Source organism: Narcine bancroftii, chromosome 4 (genome assembly GCF_036971445.1).
Source record: "Narcine bancroftii isolate sNarBan1 chromosome 4, sNarBan1.hap1, whole genome shotgun sequence".
Classification (NCBI taxonomy): domain Eukaryota; kingdom Metazoa; phylum Chordata; class Chondrichthyes; order Torpediniformes; family Narcinidae; genus Narcine; species Narcine bancroftii.
Window position 1 is genome coordinate 72,491,932 of NC_091472.1, and position 25,132 is coordinate 72,517,063.

The window sequence follows — 25,132 nt, forward strand, 5'->3', positions numbered from 1 at the left end:
TGCATCTGCAGACTTTTGTGTTTCATTACATTAGAAATAAGAAGAGAAATTTAATTTTTGTGCATTTGCCTTAAATGGATGGAATAACAATAACCATTAATAGTCCTCACTTCCTGGACATGGTTCCATTGAAGTCATTGAAACCAAAGTATAAAGATAAGTTTGGGTGGGTGCCCCTTCCCAAATCCCAGATTGTTATAATATATTGCAATTCAAAGCAACCTTTGTCAAATCTTCTCAAGCATTTCCAATCCCAGCATTTCCAGTCCATCCATAAGTTGGCCCTCAGCCTGTTTGTATCATTCTTAATGAGTGGTGCCCTAAATGGGGTTACCAAACAAGTATTTTAAATGGCTTTATTGTGAATTCATGGCTTATGTTTTACGGTTTATTTATCTCTTCAACTATCTTCAAATATCTGAAGTCTTTATTTTTGCATTGCAGTTCTACAAACACGTGGTACAGAGTGTGGAAAAGTTTATTCAAAGGGTAAGAATTTGTACTTAATTTACAACTGATGTGCAGACTTGCACTGTTTAAACAGATATTTCATGTACTCGTGTTAGATTATTTTACTGTAGATGAATAACTTGTATTAATCTCATTTTGAGGTAGCATTGAGAGTCCCTCAATTCTGAGTTTATTTTGTCATTATTTAGCTTTTAATTATAAATCCATCGGATTTTTTTTCCATAATGGGGTGGATCTGGAATTTCCTCTTGTAGTTTTATCTTTTTTGTTAATTTATTAAAATATTTCTGGATATGGACAGCACTTGAGCTTTCTTTTTTCATATTGGGCATTCGGTAAAAATGCTAATAATTTTCCATTCCCACAGAGTTAATTGTAATATTATTATATTACACTCCTGTAAGTGCTAGGTATTTTGGGCAAATGTTCAGGACTTTACTTTCAAACTAATAATAATCAATGTGAACAGTTTTTTCCTTGAAGTTCATTTTCACTTCTAGTTTTGAATCTGATTAATTTGCCCATATTCTGATGTTAGGCCTCCTTCTTTCATACTAAAGCTAATTCTCTCTGTGGTTTTATGGTCCTATTCTTGTACAGTGTTTGTACAGAGTAGGATTTCAGCTGCCATACACAATGAATCAGTTGCAGGGCTTGTGCAGTGTTCCTACAGAGAAAGGTGGATTTTTAGTTAGGAGTCAAAAGTCAGCATGATGGGCTCAAGCAGTTGATGATGGCTTTGTTGTTTATCAGCATAAAATTAAAGTAAAGAAGAATAACTGGTCCATCAAGCCTATCCTACATTTAATAGTTGGAACTTCATGCCTAAACATTTATGAACTTCCACCTTCCAGCCATGAGATCTCCTGGGAGTGGCAAAAATGGAAAGAGCAGAGTCATTATGAGAAATTTTCTGGGTTTAACATCTGGAGATGAGGGAGAAGAATTTCCATCAAATACCAGGTGAACCAAGTGATAAAAATTCTACCAGTATGCACATCTGTGCCAGTGAGTGCTTTTCTCTTGAAGTCAGAACTTACTTCACCAGCAGGAGTGTATTCCAGAAGCTCAAGCCACTTCCATAAAGAGCTTTGGGTGGGGGTGGGGGGGGGGGGGGGGCGGAAACACTTGATAACTTCCTATTTTTAAATAATTGTAGCTTGTGTCTCCTGGTCCCTCCCAATCTGTTAAAATAAAATAATGACTTGTAGACTATCATATTATTTTGTATATCTATATGTGCTCTGTTTTAGCCCACCAGAGAGGTTGGTGCCCCCACATTTTCAAAGACATTATATTGCCCTTCTTCTGAGTTGTATAAAACAGCACAGGATGATATGGGCAATTATTTTTATGGGGTACACAGTGGTGTTCTTTATTGTATAATACGTGGTATTAAAGTATATAAGTGCACTGCCATCTTTGGTTATACTTTCTCCATATCAGTGATAACATTGTAAAAATCCTGGACATTAAAGTAAGTTGAAGTATTCAAATTTAATTTTAGATCTCCCACTGTTTATCCAATATTTTGCAAGTAAACAATTTAAAATCATTAAAGTATATACTAAAGAAGTTATTCAACTGCTGAACTATTCCAACTGTGGCTAAGTCATGTAGGATGTGGAGATCTTGGTCTCTAAATAAGAGGTAGGCCATCTAAAAGAGTTGATAAATTTCTTCACGCAGAGGGCTGAATCTTTGGAGCTCTATATCCTTCAGAGTGCTGTGAGGCTCAGTCATTGGTTGCATTCAAATGGAATTTGATGGATTATTGGACATTGAGAGAGAGTCAGGAATATGGGAATAAGAGAAATGGTTGTTGAGGTAAAAGATGAGCCACAGTCTTGAATGATGAAAAGGACTTGTGGAATCAAAATGCTTATTGTATTTGTATGCCATATACTGTAATAATGACTGTCTTTTGTCAGCTTTACAATGAAAAATAGTAGTTTTGCTGTCTTTAATTAATATTACTCACTTATAGTTTATTGTTTAATCTCCTTTGCCAATTTTAATGCATTCCATTTGCTTATGAAATGTTTGCTTGGCTGGTTGTGAAAAAGATGAATCTGTACTTGTGAATTGATGCTCTTTTCCTTGGTTTTCTGAATGATTGACTGCAATTAGTCCATTGATTAGGTTATCCAAAAACATAATTTTCCTGTTTTAGGGTCCTTTTGTAAAATTTGGGGGAAAAAAAGGAAATGCATGGTGCAAGCTTCTAATTAGTTTGTATAATTCTACAGAGTTAATTGAAGAGACTTCAAAGTCTGTTGCAGAATCTGTTGGAGGTAGTATCTCTTCCAACTGTAAAAGAGGATGAAAAATTAAAACTGCAGATGCTTTAAATATAAAAATTAAAAATGTTGGAAATATTCAGTATGTCAGTTTGCATCTGTAGGAAGAGAAACTTGAGCTAATAATCACTTTGATTGCTGGTGAACTTTTTGAGCTGGGTGAGAAATTGCTCATCAGCAACAAAGCAGCAGGCCCAAATTTCGTTAGTTTAGTTCGTTCACCTGCTCCTTTTGTTCCCTCAACTGTTCAACCTCTTTCCCCTAGCCTGGCTCCTCGCCTGCTTTTCCCAGTCCCTCAACCTCTTTTTTTTCCTCTCATTCCACATCTAATTCTCTTACCTGTTCTCTGACTTTCTGCCCTCCCAACTCCTATTTACCACATCTTTCCAGCTCTTAATCTCAACTCAATCCAAATCTCAGATTAGTAATCTCATACATCTTCTGATAACCCAACCCCCTCCATCCATATTCTTCAGTAGAAGAACTGATCCTTAGTGTTAGGTTTGTATTTAGTGCCATGAAGTAGAATCAAGCTGTGAAATTTAATTCTGTGGATTGACTAGGCAATTAAAAAAATGCATTAGAATTGATGCACTAAAATTTATGCCATAGAATTTATGTTTTAACCTTTTGGTTTGGAACAAAAGGTCATGAAATAAGGTATGGTACTATATCTACAATTTATTTGTCTCTTTCCATCAATAGTGGATTTTACAATGGTTAAACAAGAAAATCTGCAGATGTAGAATGCCATATGCTAATATGCTGGAGAAACTCAATGGGTCATGCAGCATTTAAGGGAAGTAAAGGGAAATCAACGTTTCCAGCCTGGCCCCTTCATCAGGTTTAAGAGGGGGAAAAAAGGTTGATGTCTGAATAAAAAAGATGGGGGGGGTGGTGAATGGAACACAGGCTAACTGGTAATAAGTTTGCTTAATCTGCTCCATTGTGAAGTCTGTTCGAGGGATGTCTTCTCTGAAGGAGTTCTGTGAGAGTCTTCCACTGCTTCCTGTTTTCCTGCTACTCTCAAGGTCTATGACCATGTGCATCTGTTACCTCTTAGCTTGTGCTCCTCCCTTCTCTCCTTTTCCTCCATCTCCCCCATCTTTCCGAAGTATCAATAGGTTGTCCATATAATGGTGAGTATATTTTTTTCAGTCAACTCAGTGTTCTTTAGCTGAAAGTTTCTCTGCAAGAGCATTTTATGGAGTCCCTTTTGAAACCAGCTCTGAATAAAATCTCATGATAATACTTCAAGGCCATTCTGCTTCAGTCATTGGAACACAGGATTATTATGGCAACAATAGATATCAGTCCATTGAACATGCTGCATTACTTGAAAATAATGCAGATATGTGACCTAACATCATATTGATCTTTGTAAAACAAAATTGAATATTAACACTTGACTCAGAATTAATTTGCATATCTGGAAATGCCTTTCAAGCTTCCACAGTCTTTTACTTGTGTTGATGGGTCATATTTTAAAATTTTAACTTGTGCCCATTTTCCCCACCTAGGAGTGCATTAACAGTACTCAGTAGCTGCTGTACCTATTCTTCTCAGTCATGGCCTTGTTTATATTGCGTTTGCTGCATCTTTTTATTTCCATCTACAGACCACTTTAAGTAATCTCTATGCCATTGGTGTTCTGTGATTAAGGTGGTATATGAGTGGAAAGAAAAAGTTTGAAAATCACTGTTTTAATTGTACTTAATTGACTCATTGTGTGCATGGTTTCATGACTCCAAAGGAAATGGGCCAATGACAATTTTTCTCAAGCCAAATATTTCCGTAACAATTGGGTCTAGAGCAGTGATTCTCAACCTTTCCTTCCCACTCAGATACCACCTTCAGTTACCCCTATGCCATTGGTGCTCTGTGATTAATAAGGACTCCTTTGGAGTCATGAAACCATGCTCATGAGTCAATTAGGTATAATTTTAAAAAAATGGTTTTCAAACTTTTTCCTTTCCACCCGCATACCACCTTAACCAATCCCTTACTAATCACAGAGCACCTATGGCATAGGGAAAACTTAGTGGTGTGTGAGTGGAAAGAAAAAAGGTTGAGAATCACTGCATTAAACATTCACAGAAACTTTGCTTTTCTACTTCTGTGGGAGGATAGACCAACTGTTGCTAATCAAGGAGGGTATATACCTGAAAGAGGAAGCGTACAAGGAAGCAAAAGTTAACGGTGTGCTTGAAGACCTAGTTAAATTTAGAATCCAGCAAAAGAAGGACGGAGACAAATAGCTACTTGAAGAGAGGTTCCATTTCTTAAAAACATGAAAATGACATATGCAAATAATTCTTAACTAACACTTTATTGTAAAAGATGCATTAGCATCTCATTAAACCCTGATAATTTCGGGGTCAATTAAATACATAACCATCATTGGAGAGATTGTAATAGGCAAGTTGATGTGGCTAAAGACTGATAAATTTCCTGGCCTTGATGGTTTGCATCTTAGCAACCTACACCAAGTGACTACTGCAAACGAGGATGCATCGGTTGTATTTTCCCAAAAAGCTTCAGATTCTGGATCAATGTCACAGGGTTTGAAAACTCTAATGTGATACCCCCATGTTCAAAAAGAGGAGACAAAAAGCTATAGCTGATAAACCTCGTATCAGTTGTTTGAAATTGACAGAATCACTTTTTCAGAATAGTCCATATCTGGGACAAGCTATCAATGGAAGCTATAAAGATTTCAGATTTATTGTAAGAGTACATTAATGACATCATATGAAGTGCAAAAGTAAGAGTCCTTAAATGAGTCCCTGATTAAGCATTGTTGAGGGGTCTGATGGTGGAGGAATAGCAGGTGTTTCTCAAGATGGTGGAGCAAGTCTTGTGGCACCTTTACCTTTTCCCCAATGGTAACAGCAAGAACAAAGCATGTTCTGGGTGGTGTGGATCCTTGATTGCTCCTGGTCTCCAATGGCAGCGTTCCCTGGAGATGTTCTTGATGGTGGGGAGGATTTTACTTGTGATAACCTGGGCTGTATCCATTACTTTTTGGAGGTTTTTATACTCAACTGTATTGGTATCTCCAAACCAGACTGAAGCAGCCATTCAGCATACTTTCCACCACACATCTGTAGAAATTTGCCAGGGTTTCTGATGTCATACTAAACCTCCGCAAACTCCTGAGAAAGTAGAGACGCTGATGTGCTTTCTTCACAATGCCATTAGTGTTCAAATAAATAGTTGTTAAGATAAAAAGGGTATGGAAGTATGGTTGCCATGGACAAGTTGATCTGAAAAGCCTATTTGGTGTATTATGTCTCTATGAAGGAGATAATTACACCACATTTTGAAAAACATCTGAACAGAGTCAAATGGAGACATAAGAGACTGCAGATGCTGGAATCTAGAGCACCTATTCTCAATGGCTCAGAACACACAACCCCATCCTGGGGCCACAGCATATTTAAAAGGAGCAACAGCCTGAAATTGTAAAATACTTTTCTGTTTTTATGTAGTCACTGGGAGAGAAGTATGGAGACAAAAAGCCATAGCTGATAAACCTCGTATCAGTTGTTTGAAATTGACAGAATCACTTTTTCAGAATAGTCCATATCTGGGACAAGCTATCAATGGAAGCTATAAAGATTTCAGATTTATTGTCAGAGTACATTAATGACATCATATGAAGTGCAAAAGTAAGAGTTGACTTCTTCACAGGAAGGGGGCCACAGCCAAAGCAAGGTTGAGAATGGCTTATCTCATGAATAAAAAACCACTTAAGTCCCAAAGAAGGGTTTTGACTACAAAAATAAGCTGTCCATTTTCCTCTGGGTGCTACCCACTGCATTTTTGTTACAGCATTTTGTTTGTCTTCCTAATCAAAGATTGTGTGATGTCTTCAAGGAGAAAATTTGTCCAACAATTATTTCTTTAAGGAAGTATCAACTACAATAGTTGGAGTGGGGGGAGAGGGGAATATTGAGACCTGAATGGGGTTCAACAAAGTGCCTCACTAAATATTAATTTATGTGAAGAGGACATTGCATAAAGAAATGGCTGCAATCAAAAATAAATTCAGATGCTGATTTGAACACTGTCATCACCTGCAAATTATGCAAGGAAATTATGAATAGAGAATTGGGCAACAGGCAGGAAGCAATGAATAGGGATGAGAAAAATTCTCTCACTTGGCAACCTGTGATCAGTGGTGAGACCTCACCCATTTATAAAATGTATTAGTGGTTTGGAAAAAAGGAATAGTGTTTTGGACAACACAAATGCAGGTGTAAAGGCAAGATGCTGCAAATGCAGGTACACAATCCTTTATTCGGACAACTAAAATCTGGAAAGCTCCAAAATCTGGCAAGTGGGGACCGGCGGTCGGGGGAGACTGCTGGGCGGCCGGGAGGGACCAGCAGTCGGGGGTGACATCCAGGCAGCCAAGGGACCGGTGGTCATGGGAGACTGCCGGGCTGTCGGGGCTGATGTCCAGGCGGTCGGGGAAGGCGGGCGAGGGACCGGCGGTCAGGGGAGGCGGCCGAGGAACCGGAGGTCGGGGGAGATGTCCGGACAACTGGAAGGGGGTGGGGATAGATACGGAAGCACAATTTGGGTGGGCTTTCCGAAATTCGGAACACGCTGTCCCCCAAAGGATGGTGTACCTGTAGTTTTTGAAAAAATTTTGATAAGTTAGGTGACTGGGAAATTGTAAAGTTCAGTTTGGAAAGAAGAACAAAAGAATGGATTGATGTAAGTGGAGAAAAGGTACACAAAACAATGAAGGTTAACACAAAAGCACCACAGTTAATAAGGAAAACTAATGAAATGTTGGGACTTGTTTCAAACAGATTAATAAAAGCAGGAAAGGTGCTGCATTCAAACAAGGCACTGGTGAGATCACAGCTAGATTGCTGCAAGGTTTTTGGTCTCCCTTTCTGAAAGATTAAATGAAGGTGGTTCAAAAAAGGTTTATTAGATTTTCCAATGAGGAAAGGCTAAACCAATTAAGACTGCTTATTGGAACTGATAAGAGTAAGAGATATATGTTAAATGCTGAGACAATGTATCCTCTTGCAGTAGAACCCAGAACCAGATTATATTTATTTAAGACTGAAGAATTTCTTTTCGATGAGCATAGTGATTTTTAGAACTCCCTGTCAGAGTGTAGAGGTAGAATCTTTGTGTATATAAAAGGCTGAGGTAGATTGTTTGGGGCGTCAGGCAATATTCATGGTGAATATTTCTTTGCCTTACAGCAGATAAAAGTTGAAGTATATCATGAATATTACATTTTTATGTATTTTGTAATAATATAATCTTGACCCTGAGTTCTAATCAGTAAAGGCTGTGGAGAAAGAGCAGAAAAACAGATGGATGAATGGTCTACTCCTATTTATAATAGTTATGATCTTTAATAGTTATTCCAAAATTAGAGCATGTTCTGCATTGCCAGAATTGTAGTTTTGTGGAAACTAATAGTAATTGTGTATTTCAAATGAATTAGAAATGCCCAAATTGTATTGCAAACGAAAGGTGAAAATTTATCAAGGATGCAACTGCTTTGGCTAATAAAATGCCAGACTTTCTTGACATGCTGAATATCTTCCTATTTTTATTATTTCTTTGACGGTTGCACATTGAATTTTGAGACATTATTTGATTCCACCATTTTGGTTGACTTAATGTGAAAAATAAAGCTACAAATTAGGCCATGTTAGCAATTGACGAACTATCACTTTCTTCTGTGGAGTATCTTCTGTGCACTAGCAGTTGGAATCTTGTGACATGGTCTTTGTATGGAGGAAATTAATACTATTAATATTTTTAATGGATTTTTAAAAGAATTAAAGCTTCTTCAAATGTAATCTGAAATGTTGAGAGATTTGTTTATTCAGAAAATCTGTTCTTGAAAAACTCACAGTATTCTGAAAATTCATTGTACATATCAAGATCTTCAAAAATGTGATTCATTTTAAATAAATTATTATATTTTTTTCTGGATTGATGGAAAATCTATGCTTACACAATCTTGGCACATTCTGTCTTCCATCCTGCTGCTCTCTTCCAACAGGAAGTATTAATTGACTATTAGCTAGATTTTTGCCTCCAAAACAACAAAGTTTAATATAAATTTAAGAACTTTCTGGACATGTTGTGCCACTCTGACATTAATTTTAATTTAAAATAAATTTGCTGGCTCTTAATTGAATTTTGAGAATTTGCTGTGTTTACTTACATTTTATTTGACAAACTTACCATGAGAGGTTAGGACTAGGATACAAAATAGAAAATGTCCTTTTAACATTGAGACTTATGTTATTGCAAGGTCATTGAACTTATTCAGCCCAGGAAAGAAACAATTGAAGCATTGGAATCTCATTCCTACAAAAAGTAATTTAATCGAAGATAAAAATATTTATCTGCTCGTTTATCAAAATTTAAAATTCCTTTTTTCGATATTTGATTTTCTACTAATATACTTCCCTTTTCTATCCTCAATTACTTCTCAGTTAAATCTCATCGATTGAAATAGCCAAGTCATTAGAACTTAGAACATTACAGAACAGTACAAGTCCTTCAGCCCTCAATATTATGCGACTTATATATTCCTATCAAAAAATACTAAACTCTTACTACCTTGTAACCCTCTATTTTTCTTTCATCCATGTGTCTGTCTAAAAGTCTCTTAAATGTCACTTATGTTTCAGCTTCCCCCACCACCACCCCAGGCAAGACATTCCAGTCATTCACAACTCTCTATGTAAAAAAAAAACTTATTCTTGATGTCTGTCTTCAACTTTCTTCCCTTCACTTTGTACAGATGTCCTCTGGTGTTTGCTATTCCTGCCCTGGGAAAAAGTGCTGGTTGGCCTCTCAGAATCTTGTAAATCTCTATTAAGTCTCCACTCATCCCTCTGCTCCGAAGAGGAAAGTCCCAGCTCTGCTAACCTTCCCTTATAAGACTTGTTTTCCAATCCAGGTGACATCCTGGTAAAGTAAATCAAGAAAATCAGTATACAACGGGTCAGACTGTGTCCTTTATGTTGCAAAGGTAGAAATACAAAACCAATGTTTCGGGCTTGAGCTCTTCATTAAGGTATGAAAATGCTGGCAGGCATCTGAAGAAAAGGAGGGGGAGGTGCAAAGGCAGGAGATGATAGGTAGATGTGGGGTTGGATGTTTAAAGGGATTGGACATCCATCGTGAAAACAAGGTGGTCTGATTCGGGAAATCTGAAGTCATTGAGGAGATGGAGGGCATGTGAGGTGTTGAGGTGTACCTCCATCCCCACACAGAAGATCTGAAAGCACTTTGTTTCTACCTGACTTCCCCCAAATTAAAGGAGTAGCTGTGTGTACCTGCATGGGTCCCAGCTTCATCTGCCTATTTGTGGGCCTTGTGGAGAAATCCATGCCACAAGCCTACAAAGGGAAGGCTCCACAACTCTTCCTCTGGTTACGACAACTACATCGGGACTGCCTCAACCACCCGTGATGAACTTATCAACTTCATCCACTTGGCGTCTTAACTTCCACTCTGGTCCAACTCTGATGACACTCTCCCCTTCCTGGACCTCTGTCTCCATCTTGGGAGACAAGCCTTCCACTGACATACTACAAACCTTCTAATTCCCACAATTTCTTTGATTATATTTCCTCACACCCTGTCCCCTGCAAGGATTTCATCCCCTAATTTCAATTTCTCCGTTTCTGCTGCATCTGTTGCCAAGATGAGGTCTTCCAGATCTTCCAAAATGTCAGTCTTCTACCACAAACATGGCTCCCCCTCCACCACCATCAACTCAGCTCTCACCCACATCTCCATTTCATCTGCCCTGGCCCCCTCTGCCCCCAAATGCAACAAATATAGAATCCTCCTCACCTTCTGCATCCAACACATCATCATCTGCTGGAATTGCTGGCACTTACTGCAGGATCCCACCACTAGACACATTTTTCCTTTTTCTCCCCTCTCAGCCTTGTGCAGGGACCACTCCCTCTGTAATTTATTTCCTCATGCACGTCCCTCCCCACCCCACCCCCCCGCTCCCCGGGACCTCCTGTGGCCGTAGTAGGGGTAACATGCGCCCACACTTTCTCCCTCACCGTGGTTCAGGGTCCCAAACAGGCCTTTCAAGTGAAGCAGCACTTGTATATCCGCTGCTCTTATTTACTGTATCTAGTGCTCCCTTTGCAGATTTTTCTACATCACAGAGACCGGTCACAGATTGGGGGATTGCTTCGCTGAGCACCTCCTCACTGTCTGCAACCACGGCGACCTCCCAGTAGCCAACCATTTCATTTTTGAGTCACACTCCCAGACCCACATCTGTCCATAGCCTTTTGCACTATCTCACCCTGACCACCCGCAGGTTGGAGGAAGAACACCTTATCTTCCGTCTGGGCACTCTCTGGCCAAATGGCATTAACATTGATATCTCTGCTTTCTACTAACTTGCTCGTCTTTTCTTTCCCCTGCCCCCCCTCATTGCTTCTGTCCTCTACCTTCCCTAATCCACCTATCATATCCTGCCTTTGCCACCCCTCCCTCACACACTTTTATTTGGATGCTTGCTGGCATTCTCTCATACCTTGATGAGGGGCTCAGCCAAAACATTGGTTATATATTTCTACCTTTGCTATATCAAGGACACTGTTTAACCTGCTGAGCTTCTCCAGCATTTTTGGGTTTTTTTTACAACATTCTGATAAATCTCCTCCGCCTTCTCAATAGCTTCCACATCCTCCTTATGAGGTGACTGGAGCTGAACACAATACACTTTGTGTCCTCTCACAAGATATTTGTCAAGTTGCAACATGACCTCTCGATTCTTCAAGTGAATCCCACCCCCCTCTCCCCAACTAATGAAGCCCAACATCCCATAGGCCTTCTCAGCACATCTATCAACCTGTGCAGCAAACTTGAGAGTATGTATTTGGACCTCAAGGTCCCTCTGTTCCTCCACAGAATCTGACCATTAACCTTTTACTCAGCCTTTTGGTTTGACCTTCCAAAATGTCACCTAACACTTATCTGGATTGAACTCCATCTGCCACTCTTCTGCCAACTCTGCATCCTGTTTACATCCTTTTAAAACCTTTGACAACCTTCAACCTTTCACATTTCCTCCAACCTTTGTATCATCTGCAAAATTGCTTATCAGTACTCATCCTTCCACAGGGGTCCCAAACGTATCCCTGCAGAACTCCACCCGTCATTGACCTCCAGGCAGAATACTTTGCCTCCACTGTTACGCTCTGCTTTCTACATGCAAGCCGAATTGTTTTTACTTTTTTAAATCCACACAGCCAAGGTTCCATGGATCTCTTGCTTCATGACTTTCTGAACAAGTCTTCCATGGGGGACCTTATAAAATGCCATACTAAAATTGATATAGTTCACAGACACTAACCTCAAAAAACTGAATTATGCTCATGAGACACAACCTTCCCCTCACAAACCCATGCTGACTATCCCTGAGTAGACTGTACTTCTCCAAATACTCATAAATCTTCTTTAGAATTCTCTCCAACAGTTTGCCCACCACTAATGTAAAACTCACTGTCTATGATGCCCAGCATTCTCTCTTACGTTTTTTTAAACAAGGGGACTGTATTTGCCATTCTCCAATCCTCTGGCACCTCCCCTATGGCTAAGGAGGACTCAAAGATTATAGTCGGTGCCCCAGCTATCTTCCCTCCCTTCACACTGCAACCTGGGGTATACCATGTCTGGCTCCAGGAACTTTTTAATCTTAATGTTATAAAGAATATCCAGCACTTCCTCTTCCCTAATCTCAACATCGACCAGCACACAAGCCTGTTCTATTCCAACCTCTACCTAATCAAGGTCCTTTTCTCTGGTGAATACTGAAGTAAAGTATTCATTTAGGACCTCCCAAACTTCCTCTGCCTCCAGGCACATGTTTCCTCCTTCATTGTCATCATCCTCCTGTTCCTTACATACATATGCGATGCTTTGATGTTCTCCTTAATCATACTTGCCAAGGCCTTATCATGTCCCCTTTGAGCTCTCCTTAGTCCTTTCTTAAGTTCCTTCTTGGCTACTATATAATTTTCATGAACCCTTCCTGTTTCCTGCTTCCAAAATCTAATGTATACCTCCTTCTTATTTATTAACTAGCTGCCTCATCTGTTTTGTTTCCTTTTCCTACCATCATTTCCCTGTCTCACTGGGACAAACCTATCTTAAACCTCGTCCAAGTGGTCCCTAAACATTTTCCACAATACTTCTGTGCTTTCTCCCGCAACATCTGTTCCCAGTTTGCTTTCCTTTGTTTTTGGCCTATCCCACATAATTAGCTCTACCCCCAATTAAATACCTTTTCTCTATATCTGCTTTTATCCTTGTCCATAACTATGCTAAAGCTCAAGGAGTTATGGTCATTATCACCAAAATGCTCCCCTACTGAGAGACCTGCTACCTGACCAGGTTCATTACCTAGTATTAGATCCTCTAGTCGGTTGGTCCACATATTGTGTCAGGAATCTTTCTTTGGCGCACCAGACAAATTTACCCAATCTATCACTCTTGCACTCAGGAGGTGCCATTCAGTGTTAGGGAAGTTGAAGTTTCGCATAACAACCCTGTAATTTCTGCACTATTCCAAAATCTGCCTATTTATTTGTTCTGTGGTGTCCCGAGGGGTATTTAGGGGCCCATAGATTACTCCCAGTGCAGTGATTACATTGTTGGCTGAAAATTTGTTAATTGAAGGTCAAAGGTTTTCCATGGATGTGTTTGTATACATATGTTACTGCATCTGAGCATATACCCAGGTCCTTATCTCTTTATCCGTGATTCCGAAAACCGAACATTTTTTTAACTGCATGTGCAGTATATTTTCAGGTTTTCTAGTGAGGAGGGAGTGCAGCTTGGGCAGGGAGAGAGTAAGGAGAGAATTGGGTTCTGGGGCGAGTGGGGAGAGAGCAGGAGCGTGACTCGGGTGGGTGAGTGGTTAGTGAGCAGAGAATGTGGCCTGAAGAACATGGAGGCCAAGCGGGGGGCAAGGAGAGTTGGAGGTCTGCCAGGGCTCAGCTCCGTGGTCCGGGAGGGAGGAGAGAACCAAACCAGCGCTGAGGAGAAGGTAGAGCCGAGGACTGGCTGAGCCCAAGCAGCAGCAAGAGCCGGGCCCAAGGGAGGAGCAGGTGATGTGAGGCCCCCCGGCAGCCGAGCCAGTGAAGAGGGATCAGATAATGGGAAGTAGTTGGGCCAGAAGGAGGCAGACAGAGAAAGAAAGATGAAAGAAATCTGACTTGTGCTGACAAATAATACTTTAAACTCCAGTAGCCTCAGTCCTCGTAGCTTAATTTTTCCAGTGAAATTCTCGGCCCCTTATTATACCATAGGATTTGCCCAATATAATTATTTAATAATTTTTAAAAAATAGGCAACCATTAGAAAATGTATTGTAATCTTGGCATCACTTTCATTTTGACACAGTTAGCCCTTCCCACCAAAGTAATCGGCAAGTCTTTCTATTTATGCAAATTCTTCTCTACCTTCCCTAACAGGGGAATATAATTTGTGCAAATTCTGTAGGTTATTGTCAGTCATTATTCCTAAGCATTTGATTCCGTCTACTTTCCATTTAAATAGACTTCCCATTTGATATCTTTCATAATCAAAGTTCATCAGTGGCATTATTTCATTTTTATCCATATTAAATTTGTAACCTGAAACTCTTTCATATTTTATATATATAATAGCATATAATCAGCAAATAGGCTGATTTTATGTTCTTCTTGTCCAACTTTGAAGCCTTTAATATCCGGATCTCTCCTTATAACCACCAGCAGCAGTTCAATTGCAAGGATAAAAAGCGCTGAGGATAGGGGACACCCCTATCTTCTCGACCTACTCAGAGGGAAAATTGCTGACATTTGACTATTAGTTATAATTTTGGTATGTGGTTTATGATGGAGAGTTTTTATCCAATTTATGAATATTCTAGTTATTCCAAATTTCTCCAAAGTTTTAAATTTTTTAAAAAATGGCCATTCTAAGAGGTCGAGTACATTTTCCACATCGAGGGAGACTGTTATACTGGAATTCAATTTTGATTTAGCTATGTGTATTATGCTAAATAGCCTACCTAGACTATTTGAAGAGTATCTTCGTCAGTTTAGGTAAATATTGTCCCAGTCTATTGGCTAACACCTTCGCCAATATCTTATAATCAGCATTCAAAAGCAAAATAGGTCTACATGATGAGGTTTTTAATGGGTCCCTGTCTTTTTTTCCCCCCGGCAACACAGTAATAATAACTGTTGAAAAAGAGTCTGGGAGAGTCTGAGTCTCCACTGCCCAGTCTAGCACATCCATAATAAGAGGCATCAATAGATTCTTAAATTGTTTATAGAACTCTGGTTGGAACCCATCTTCTCCCAGAGACTTATTAGCCTGCTGAGTGTTGAGATCATTCTCAATTTCTTCCCTTGTGAAAGGAGCGTCTAGCTCCGTCTGTTCTCTCACCTCTAATTTTGGAAGCTCATTGCTCACTAGAAACTCGTCCATTTCATTATCATCCAAAAATTCTGATTTTATATAGCTTTGTTAATATTGTCTTAAAAATATCATTAATCTCTTTCTGGTTGTACATTAGAATGTCGGCTTCTGTTTTAATTGCATTTATCATCCTCGACAAATCCTCTGATTTGCCAGGATAAAACCTTATGTGTTCGATCTCCTAATTCATAACATTTTTGCTTAGTTTTTAAAAATAATTTTTTCATTTAATATGTTTGCAATGTGTTATATCTCAATTTTTTCTGTTTTCTAAGATTCTATACTTGTAAATCTGTCCTGATAATCTTTTTCCAGTTCTGTTATCTTTCTCCAAACCATCCAATTCTGCATTATATTCTCTTAAGATTTTTTGTATAAGAAATAATTTGCCCTCTCAGATAAGCTTTAAATGTATCTCCTAATAAACTCACAGAAGTCTGTCCTTTTCAATCACATGGCATTGAGACACCATCTGTACATTTTTTTTGTTTTTACACTAGTTAAGAATAATGGTGTGGTCTGATAATAGCCTCGTCAAGTATTCTCTTTTTATCTCTCTGCTTTTTAAACTATGCAGGCATTAAGAATAAATCAATCCTTGTATGTGAGACATGGTCCATTGAGCAGAACAAGCAGTCTCTCTCTATGGGATTGAGTTGCCTCCAGGTATCAATCAGATTTTAATCCTTCATAAATGATAGCATCGCTTTTGTGGCTTTTGCCCTTGTTACCATTCTCGCTGATTTATCCAATATCTGATCCAAACAGAAATTAAAATTCCACCCACCATCCTGTTGTCCATTATATTTTGTCTACCTTCTCTCTGCTGCTTTTAAAATGATGTCCTTCATAAAGGCTTCATCGTCCAGGATTCTGCTTAAGTTTTATTATGTGCCACTATAAACCTTTGAGTTTGGTTAATCAATATATCTTCTACTATTGCTGGTATGTTTTTATTAATTAAAATCGCTACTCCTCTTGCCTTTGAACCGAAAGAAGACAATATTACTTGCCCCACTCATCCTCTATTTAATTTAGCATGCTTCGATTTAGTAAGATGTGTTTCCTGCAGGAAAACTACATCTGCCTTTAGTTTTTTTTAAAGTGTGCCAAAATCATTTTATTTTTAACTAGCCCGTTTAGCTGGTTAACATTCAGACAAATAAACTTTAACATTATCCATACTGGTTCTTAAACAAATATTGTTCAGCAATAAAACCTTTCTGATTATTCAAATAATAGTGATCTTTCTTCTTTAACCTACATGTATAGTGCCACTGCTCTGACGGTGACATAAACAAAAAATCCCGGAAGCCTTTGAAACCTTCCAAGAAAAAAAGAACCCCTCCCTTTAGCGCCATATTGCAAAAATCTTCCTATCCTGGCGCTATTAACTCCATTAGACTAACATCTTCACCATGCTGCTATTTTTTTTAACCAAGTTCTTACTCTTTCTTGAGCTGTCCGTACAAATTTCTATAATAAACAATAAATACAAGACAGTTCAAAAAATATACTTTTTACTTAGAGCCATTGTAAACATTTTTCTTAATCTTCTTGCCTAATATCTTTAATATTTTCATAATCTTCATAGAAATTCTTCCCCTTCCTTAGTCTTGATATAATGTTGATTGCCATCTGTTTCTTCGAATCTCAGAGTCTCAGGATATATAATCAAGTATTTTGTATTCTTTGACCACAATTGCCTTTTTACATTCATTAAACTCCTTCCTTTGCTTAATTAAAGATGGGCTATGGTCTTGAAGGAATAACACCTTTCTGCTGTCAATCTCAAACGGGCCATTGTGTTGCTTAGCATAAGCAAATGCTGCTCTCAAAACTGCCTTCCGCTCCCGGTAATTCAAAAGTCTTACTAGGACCAGCCATGGTTGCTGCTCATCAGATCTTTTGAGTCTGATGAGCCCTTTCTCTTTGTAGTTTTCCGTTGAATTTATTTTCTCCCCCAACACTCGTGGGATCCAGGTTTCAAAGAAGCTCACTGGGTCCCTCCTTTCGGTCCTTTCCTTCAGACCAACAATCAGAACATTATTTCATCTGCTAAAATTCTCCATGATGTTGATCTTGTCCAGCATAGCTTGTTTTTCCAAGCCCCATTTCTTTGCGTCCTCTTCTAAAGCTTTTAGCTTTTCTTGTGTTTTAACCAAGTCAACTCACTTGGCCTATTTGTTGCATTAAATCATCTTTTGCCTCTTTAAATTCAGTCATCTTCTCTGACATCTCTCATTGCAGTTTTAACACCAGTGAAATGAGTGCATAAAGTCTCCACCTTATCCAGGATTATATTCAGGTCTTGTGCCGACCCCCAGCACTGCTGCGTTCAGCCAGTCCCAAGGCCACTCTTTCGGGCTTTCACTCGATGTTCCTGGCTGAGTTGGTGTCTATTCCCATTTTGTTTTTTGCTATCTTGGTTTCTTAGTGATCATTTTATTAATTCACAGTGAAAAAATTCTCAATTTAATCCTTTAAACTGTCTTTTTAATACTCTTTATGAACAGCTCATCCAAGATGTCTGTCTAGATCCTTAGCATGGCCTCAGCCCTAAAGGTAATCATTTTTGAACTACCGGTATATAATTTTGAGGGGGCGAGATATTGTGAAAATGGAACTAGAAGGCAGTGTTTCAGAATATACTATTGGCCACTTGTCTAAATTGAGGAGCAATTGCTTTGGGGATTGTCATTCTTTGTACTTCTCTTTTGCAGAGGGCATTGGATACTGCTTTATATTGAAAACTGAGAGAATTTCAATCCAAAAGAAAATTGAGGTTACAACATTAGGCAGGAAAGAGGAGTTGAGCCTGAAGATGAATTGTTCATGATCTTACTGATCAATGGAGCAGACCTTAAGGGCCCATTCTCATTATTTGTGTTCATATACCAAGGAAGGTGGGCTTGAATTGCCCTCTATGTTGGGAGTTGGACCACATTTCCATCAGATTGACAAAACTGAATTTTGGTTTGTTGTGGATGATGCAGACCAGTGGTCTTTCAAACTGCCCCCCTAAACTTACATTCTACCTTGAGCAATCCTTATGCCATAAGTGCTCTGAGATTGGTAAGGCATTGCTTAAGGTGCTATGTAAGTGGGAAGGGAAAGTTGAGAACCTCCAGACCAAATTTACTGAAATATTTTGCTTGAGAAAAATTGTAATTGGCCCATCTCCTTAGGAGTTATGAAACCGTGCACATAACGAGTCAGTTAGATATGATTAAAACAGTGGTTTTCAAACTTTTTCTTTCCACCCATATACCACCTTAGGCAATCCCTTACTAATCGCGGAGCACTTACGGCATAGGGATTGCTTAAGATGGAGTGTGAGTTTTGGGGCAGTTTGAAAACCCAACTTCTGTGAATTGATTGAAGAAACATTTGGGTATTGCATTCTGGTGATCAGTTTTATTGTGCTAATTCTCCAGAGTTTTTTGTTTAAAACTATTTTTAAGTAATAGACTGTATCATGTGAAAACCTAAATGATGGGGCTTGTGCTGATGCAAAGAACAGTGAAGAGAAATAAAAAAAGTAATGCAGACAAAGATTAAAAAGTTGCAAGAAAGGAAGAGAGACTTCTAATAGTTAAGTCAAGAGTGAAGGATTTCCTGTTTATTAGTATAAAGATGGTTACTACGAATAGGTGGGCACCTTAAGGCTGATGGAAGAAATTAATATAACAAAATAGCAGGCATGTCAAAATCTTGGTGATGATGTTCATAGTAGAGGGTGACTAAAGGATCAGAGGAGATGAAGGACAATTAAATTATATCTAACTTTTTTTTAACAAGGAATGGAGAAGGTAGAGAACAAAATGGGCAAATCAGTAGTATCTGGTGCATTCCACCCCTGGAGTATTAAGCTGTTGGTGATGAAATTATAGATGATCAAGACATGAACTGGAAAGCCTTGATTCAGGAATCATCTCCTTGGTTAGGAAAGTGCTTACAAATAATATTTAAGAAGGGACAAGAGATAAACCAAGAAATCTTACCAAGTAATATTACTTTAAAGCTATTGTGTTGAAATTGCAAGAATGCAGACAGGGGAACTGATTTCTAAGACCATTCGGAACTAATTTGAGAGGATGTGTAGCTCTGTAAATGATATATCATATATACAACTACTTATATTTACATATAATAGTCATAATTTTTCAAAGCAGTTATTTTTTTACATCCACAAACATTTGATATGTTGTGAACAAGTTTTTTGATACATTTGCCAATGAATTTATTAATAATATTTAAGGAAAATTAGAGAGATGAATATATCCAGTTTGACAGATTAATCGAATGGGCTAAACTGTCGTATGAAGTTCAACTGATGTTGAGGTCATCTACTTAATACCAAAAAAAAGATATTTAGGGATCTACACAATTGCTTAAAAATGTGAACATGTCCAAAAAAAAATTGCCAACCCTTATCAAATGTTAGTATTTATTTCAATATATCAGCTTAGGAAGGTAAATTGAACTGGGTTCAATTCAAATTCATCTGGATGACACAAATATGAAAGGGGATAATCAAGCATAGACTATTTCACTCAAACCTCAGGAATTATAGTTAAGATGAAGAACGCAGAAGTGCTCTGAAAAACAATTTCCTCTTGTTAGGATGTTCTTTAAGATGCAATGTGAGCTTAAGTTAGAGTCAGCCCATTTAGCAATGATGTCAGAAAGTAATACTTTTACGTGCACATGTTCCGGGTTCCCACAAACCTCCATGCAGAATTTTGAAGTGAAGATTGATAGATTTCTGTTTAGTGTTTTGAGGATGAAAGCCTAATTGTTGCATGTTCACACAACCCATTCAACTTATTTGAACTTGGGTGTTGGATATAAGACCGCCCTCTGCTGGACATCATGGCGCCCACATCATGATGTCACCCTTCCATATATATATAATCCTGTGTGTCAGTAGCCAGGTCAATCTAACAGAAGTAAAGGATGAGAAAGCATCACATCTCCGAGTCTTAATTGTGTGAGAGCATACACAACATTGACTCTCAGGTTAATCCAGTTAATGCATTTACAGTATATAGTAGTTTGATACAAGTGGAATGTATTTTCATGTGGTTGATTGTAAGAAACTGAACTTTAGGATCTGAAATGTTATGAAATTCAACACAAAATCTCTCTGCCATAGAGGTAGAATCTTTATGTATATTTAAGGCTGAAGTAGATTTCTAATCAGTGAAGGTTGTGGAGAAAGAGCAGAAAAATAGATGGATCAATGGCCTACTCCTGTTTATACTAATTATGGTCTTGAACTGTTATTCCTAAAATTAGAGCATTTCTGCATTGCCAGAATTGTAGTTTTGTGAAAACCAATAGTAATCATGTATTTCAAGTGAGATAGAAATGTCCAAGTTATATTGCGAAATGAAGATTAAAAACTAGATCAAGGATGCACTGCTATGGTTAATAAAATGCCAGACTATCTTGACATGCTGAATATCTTCCCATTTCTATTATTCCCTTGGCAATTGTGCATTGAATTTTGAGAGATTATTTGATTCCACCAATTTAGTTGACCTGATGTGGAAAAATTAAAGTGTTAAATGGGGCAGTATGAACAATTGGTGAACTGTATAGATTTCTTCTGTGGAGTATTTTCTAGGTAGTAACAGTTGGAACCTACATGACCTGAAGTCATTTGTATGGAGGAAATTCATGTTTACAAATTTTTTTTAAAGAATCAAAGATTCTTCAAGTGTAATCTCTCAAATGTTCAGAGATTTGTTTATTCAAAAAATCTTCAACAACTCTTGCAGTTACACCCAAGGTGGTCCCAAAGAACTTTTAGGTCTGCCTCATATGATTGAAAATTACTTCAGGTTAGACTAGTGGACTACTGTCATTATTTGTGAAGGTGCCTTTGTGTGTTTTTGATACATGGACGAGATATGAGTAGATGTGGGATACGGAGTCCCAGAAAGAAACTTTGCTTCAGGGTGTTTTTGGGCATATATTGGAATCTTTTCCTCTGTCTACTTTGCAGTCTCCTGAGTGACAGAGCATGGACTCCTGCCTCGTTATCAGCATAATCTTTGAATTTATTTTCTGAACTGATTTGAAATGGAATTTGCTCTATAAAGTGCAGTTGCAAGAAGGAAATGCATTTGTAAATGTAGCAAGAATAAAAGAAAAGAAGGAAAAATGACAAGGAAAAGCAAGGATGTGAAAAAAAAATTGCCAATCCGGATTATGTATTGCATGCATTTTCAGAGATGAGCAGATAAAGTGACCTACCTGTCTACTCTGCTTTGTGAAATCTGTAATTATAAAAGGGGTAAATTAATTTAAATCTGTAAACAATGTTATCCATTGCAAACAAACTTCAATTTTTTATTTAGAAATATTTAATAAAAATAGCATAATTTACCAAAATCTGTGGTTTTCTTTGTTCAGATGCCAAGATTTTAAAGTTGGTTCTGTCCATATTCATAAACTAAGATGCAACTTTTTAACTTTGTTAATTTATTGCAAATTGATCACTTTCTCACTTCTGTTACTTACAATATCTTGAGTTCTAACTTTTACCAAAGTGACCACTCTGAAGCACTAATGTTACCTCTACCTTTGGGTGCTGATTGACCCAAGTATTCTCAGCAATTTCCCTTTTTATTTTAGATTTCCACTGTACAGTTGTGTTTGGTTTGTGCAAATGTTAATTCACCCCTTTGACCTAGGAATGCCCAACTTGAAATTCTCATCTCGATAGGATCTCCACTTGTCTCTTTTACCTTGCTTGTCTTCATTGCCTTTTTAGTAGCAATAAATTTGCTTTATCTCAAAGCTAGTTAACACGAGTTGCCAATACTGGAAGCTTGAGCAAATGATGAGAATCTGAAGGGACTCAGCAGACCAGGGAGTATCCATGGAGAGAAATGAACAATGTTTCACATCTCAAAAAAGGGTCCGAACCTGAAATTTCTCTCCATGGATGATGCTTGATCTGAGTCCATCCAGCTTCTCATTGTTATCTGAAAGTTATCCTGGTCCACAAGCTTATCTTGATAATGGTGTCGGAAGTCAGAGAGGCTTCAGATTTTTTCCTCCATTTTGTTCATCTTTCTGATCTCAATTTTATTTGTCATTGCTTTCACCATCTCTACTAACCTTTCTTCCTCTAACCAATTAACTTTGCATCTCAATTCTTCATTTCCTTTTGTACTTATTTCTTCAGTCAAGCGTCCACCCCACCATTTCCTATCACAATGTGAATCCCAGATTCAGATTCCAGATTTATTGTCAGAATACATATGTGACATCACGTACAATCCTGAGATACTTTTTTTTCTGCAGGCGAGGCAGAATTACTACTTATTGGTAGCTGAAAGAGATACACAGCGTATACATTTAAATAAATAAAGAATGGTAAACAAATAACCTGTCTTTGGATCTGGACTCCTGCACCCATGTGCTTGGCCAACCTCTACTCTGGCCTCAAATTCACCTGGTTTATCTCTGGTACCTCTCTCTCTTTCTTGATTTCCCTAGCTTCAACTTGGCAGACAGACTATCCACCAACATTTTTTTTTATATAAATGTCTCCCACAGTTACCTTGGCTACACCTTCACCCACCCAGTCTCCTGTAAGGATGCTCTGTCTTCCTTTCAATTCTACTGTCTCTGCTGCATCTGCGCCCAGGATGGGTCTTTTTATTCGAGGGCATCAAGGATGTATTCCTCTACTGCTATCAATGCACCCTTCACCACATCTCCTCCATTTCCTCGACCTCTGCTCACTGTACCCCAAACTTGAGAGATTGGGTTCTCCTTGTCCTCGCCTATCACTACATTGATTTTTATCATCAACATTGAATGATACATCTACCCTTTCCTCCCCTTTCCACTTTACTTAGGGTTAGCTTATGTCCACTTGTTCCTTTCTACTAATTGACCCTCCCCTAGCACATCCCTGATTTTGCAAAATAAAAGCTACACCTGCACCTACACAGCCCATTTTCCCACTGACATCATTCAGGACTCCAAACAGTCCTTCCAAATTAAGCAACATTTCACATGAATCTTTAGGAGTCATTCTCTGCATCTGGTGCTACTGGGACAACCCCCACTCTATCAGAGAAACTGGTCGCAGATTAGAGGATCATTTCATTGAACACCTCTATTCGGTCTGTTTCCACAACAAGGATTTCCAAGTGGCCAGCCACTTCCATTCTATTTCCCATTTCCAAACTGACATGACTGTCCATGTACTGCCAAATTGAGGTCATGTAAATTGGTGGAACAACATTTTGTATTCCATCTTGGCAGTCTCCAACCAGAAGGCATCAATAATCATCTTTCCAATTTCCAGTAACCCCCTTCTTCCACCCACTCCCACACACATGCTTTCTCTTATCACCCACACAATGCTCTCTTTCATCACTCAGGCCTTCTTGATTACCTCACCAACTGCTTGTCACCTATAACTTCCTTTCTCCAGGTCCTTCTCTTCCTTTCTCCTATCAGAGTGCAACTTTCTTAGCCCTCTATCACCTAGGCCTCTTTCTTTTCTACCACTGCCAACCTTGCTTCACTTTGTATCTGTCAACCTCTGCTCTTCCTCCCCATCACCCCTTAATTCAGGTATCTACCAGTCCTAGCTATTGATGATGATGGGTTATGGCCCGAAACATCGACTCTCCATTGCTTTCCATGATGCTGACTGACTCACTGAGTTCCTCCAGTACTTGGTATACAAAATAACTGCAATGCATCAACTGCGCTTCTTCCTATCTGACCTGTGACCATTCCATTCTTCCTGTGCCTGAAGTCTGCTGAATGAGCAACATTCCATACCATTACTTCCAACTCCTTTTTAGCTGAAAAGTGAGTCTACTGTTTCAATCACACCCCCCAGTTCCTGCACAATGACAGGGTTAGCTTCAACATCTCTGAGTCCAGCAACCTACACATTCAGTTTCTCTTCATAGACTCGCATTGAATTGTAAAGACTTTGTTCACTCCTTGGTATATCTGTTCATTCCTCATTCCCCCTTCAACAACAAGCAAAATAAATCAATTACCTTTCAACCCCCCCCCCAACTCCAGTGCTCTAAAATGTTATATCTAATAACATTTGAGTGAAAACAGCAGTTTACTTGTTACAGTAAAATTCCTATAATCTGGTACTCTCAGGACTTCAGTGGTATTTTCCTTAATCCATCAAAATACTTTTTATTCACTTAGATTACTTGGATACTGCACCTTTTCACAATAATTTTCCCAATGAATCAGGTTAGTTTAATAGGAGAGTGAGAAACAAAACCCAATGAGTTTAAAAAGAGTGTGGGGAAACAAATCCCAATAAGTTTAAAGAAAGCAAGAAACCGAGCCACCCATTGAATTTAAAGAGACCACTGGAAACAGGGCCTTAGTGAATTTAAAAGAAGCATGGGAAATAAACCCCCTACATTTGAAGAGAAAGTGTGAAATTGAGAACACAGGATATGGGGCCTCATTAAGTTTCACAGAAAAGTGGGAAATAAAGGCTTCATTGAGTTTAAAAGGACCACAGGAAATAATCAGATGAGCCAAATACCAAACCATCAGGATTGTCAAACAATAGAGTAGCAGATTATCAAAATTATTGATTTTAATATTCTTTATTTGCATTTCTCAATCAGGTTTTTTGGGGACTTTTGCAGCATGTCTCCATGTAATCCACAACTGTAATGCAAGCTTTCAGTTGCCCATCGTCTTCATTCTTCTTCCCACACATTGCCCTTTTTTACTCCTTGTCTATGTACTAATATCCCTATCTTTTACAAATTCTGACAATAGATCCTTGTTTGATAAATTAACTCTGCTTTTCTTTCCACAGATGCTGCCAGCCC

General features: G+C 38.5%; 1 protein-coding gene across 3 annotated transcripts in view; it reads left to right on the plus strand.

The window, feature by feature from the left end:
• The window catches only part of tiam2a (TIAM Rac1 associated GEF 2a), a 227,221-nt gene that overhangs the window by 23,107 nt on the left and 178,982 nt on the right, over nt 1-25,132 (plus strand). For all 3 annotated transcript variants that reach the window (XR_011355801.1, XM_069931598.1, XM_069931599.1), the window contains exon 3: nt 445-489. Coding sequence is in view for 2 of the 3 variants with exons in the window: in XM_069931598.1 (XP_069787699.1) it covers nt 445-489 (45 nt within the window). In the remaining variant the exon portion in view is untranslated. The remainder of the gene's footprint in view (nt 1-444; nt 490-25,132) is intronic.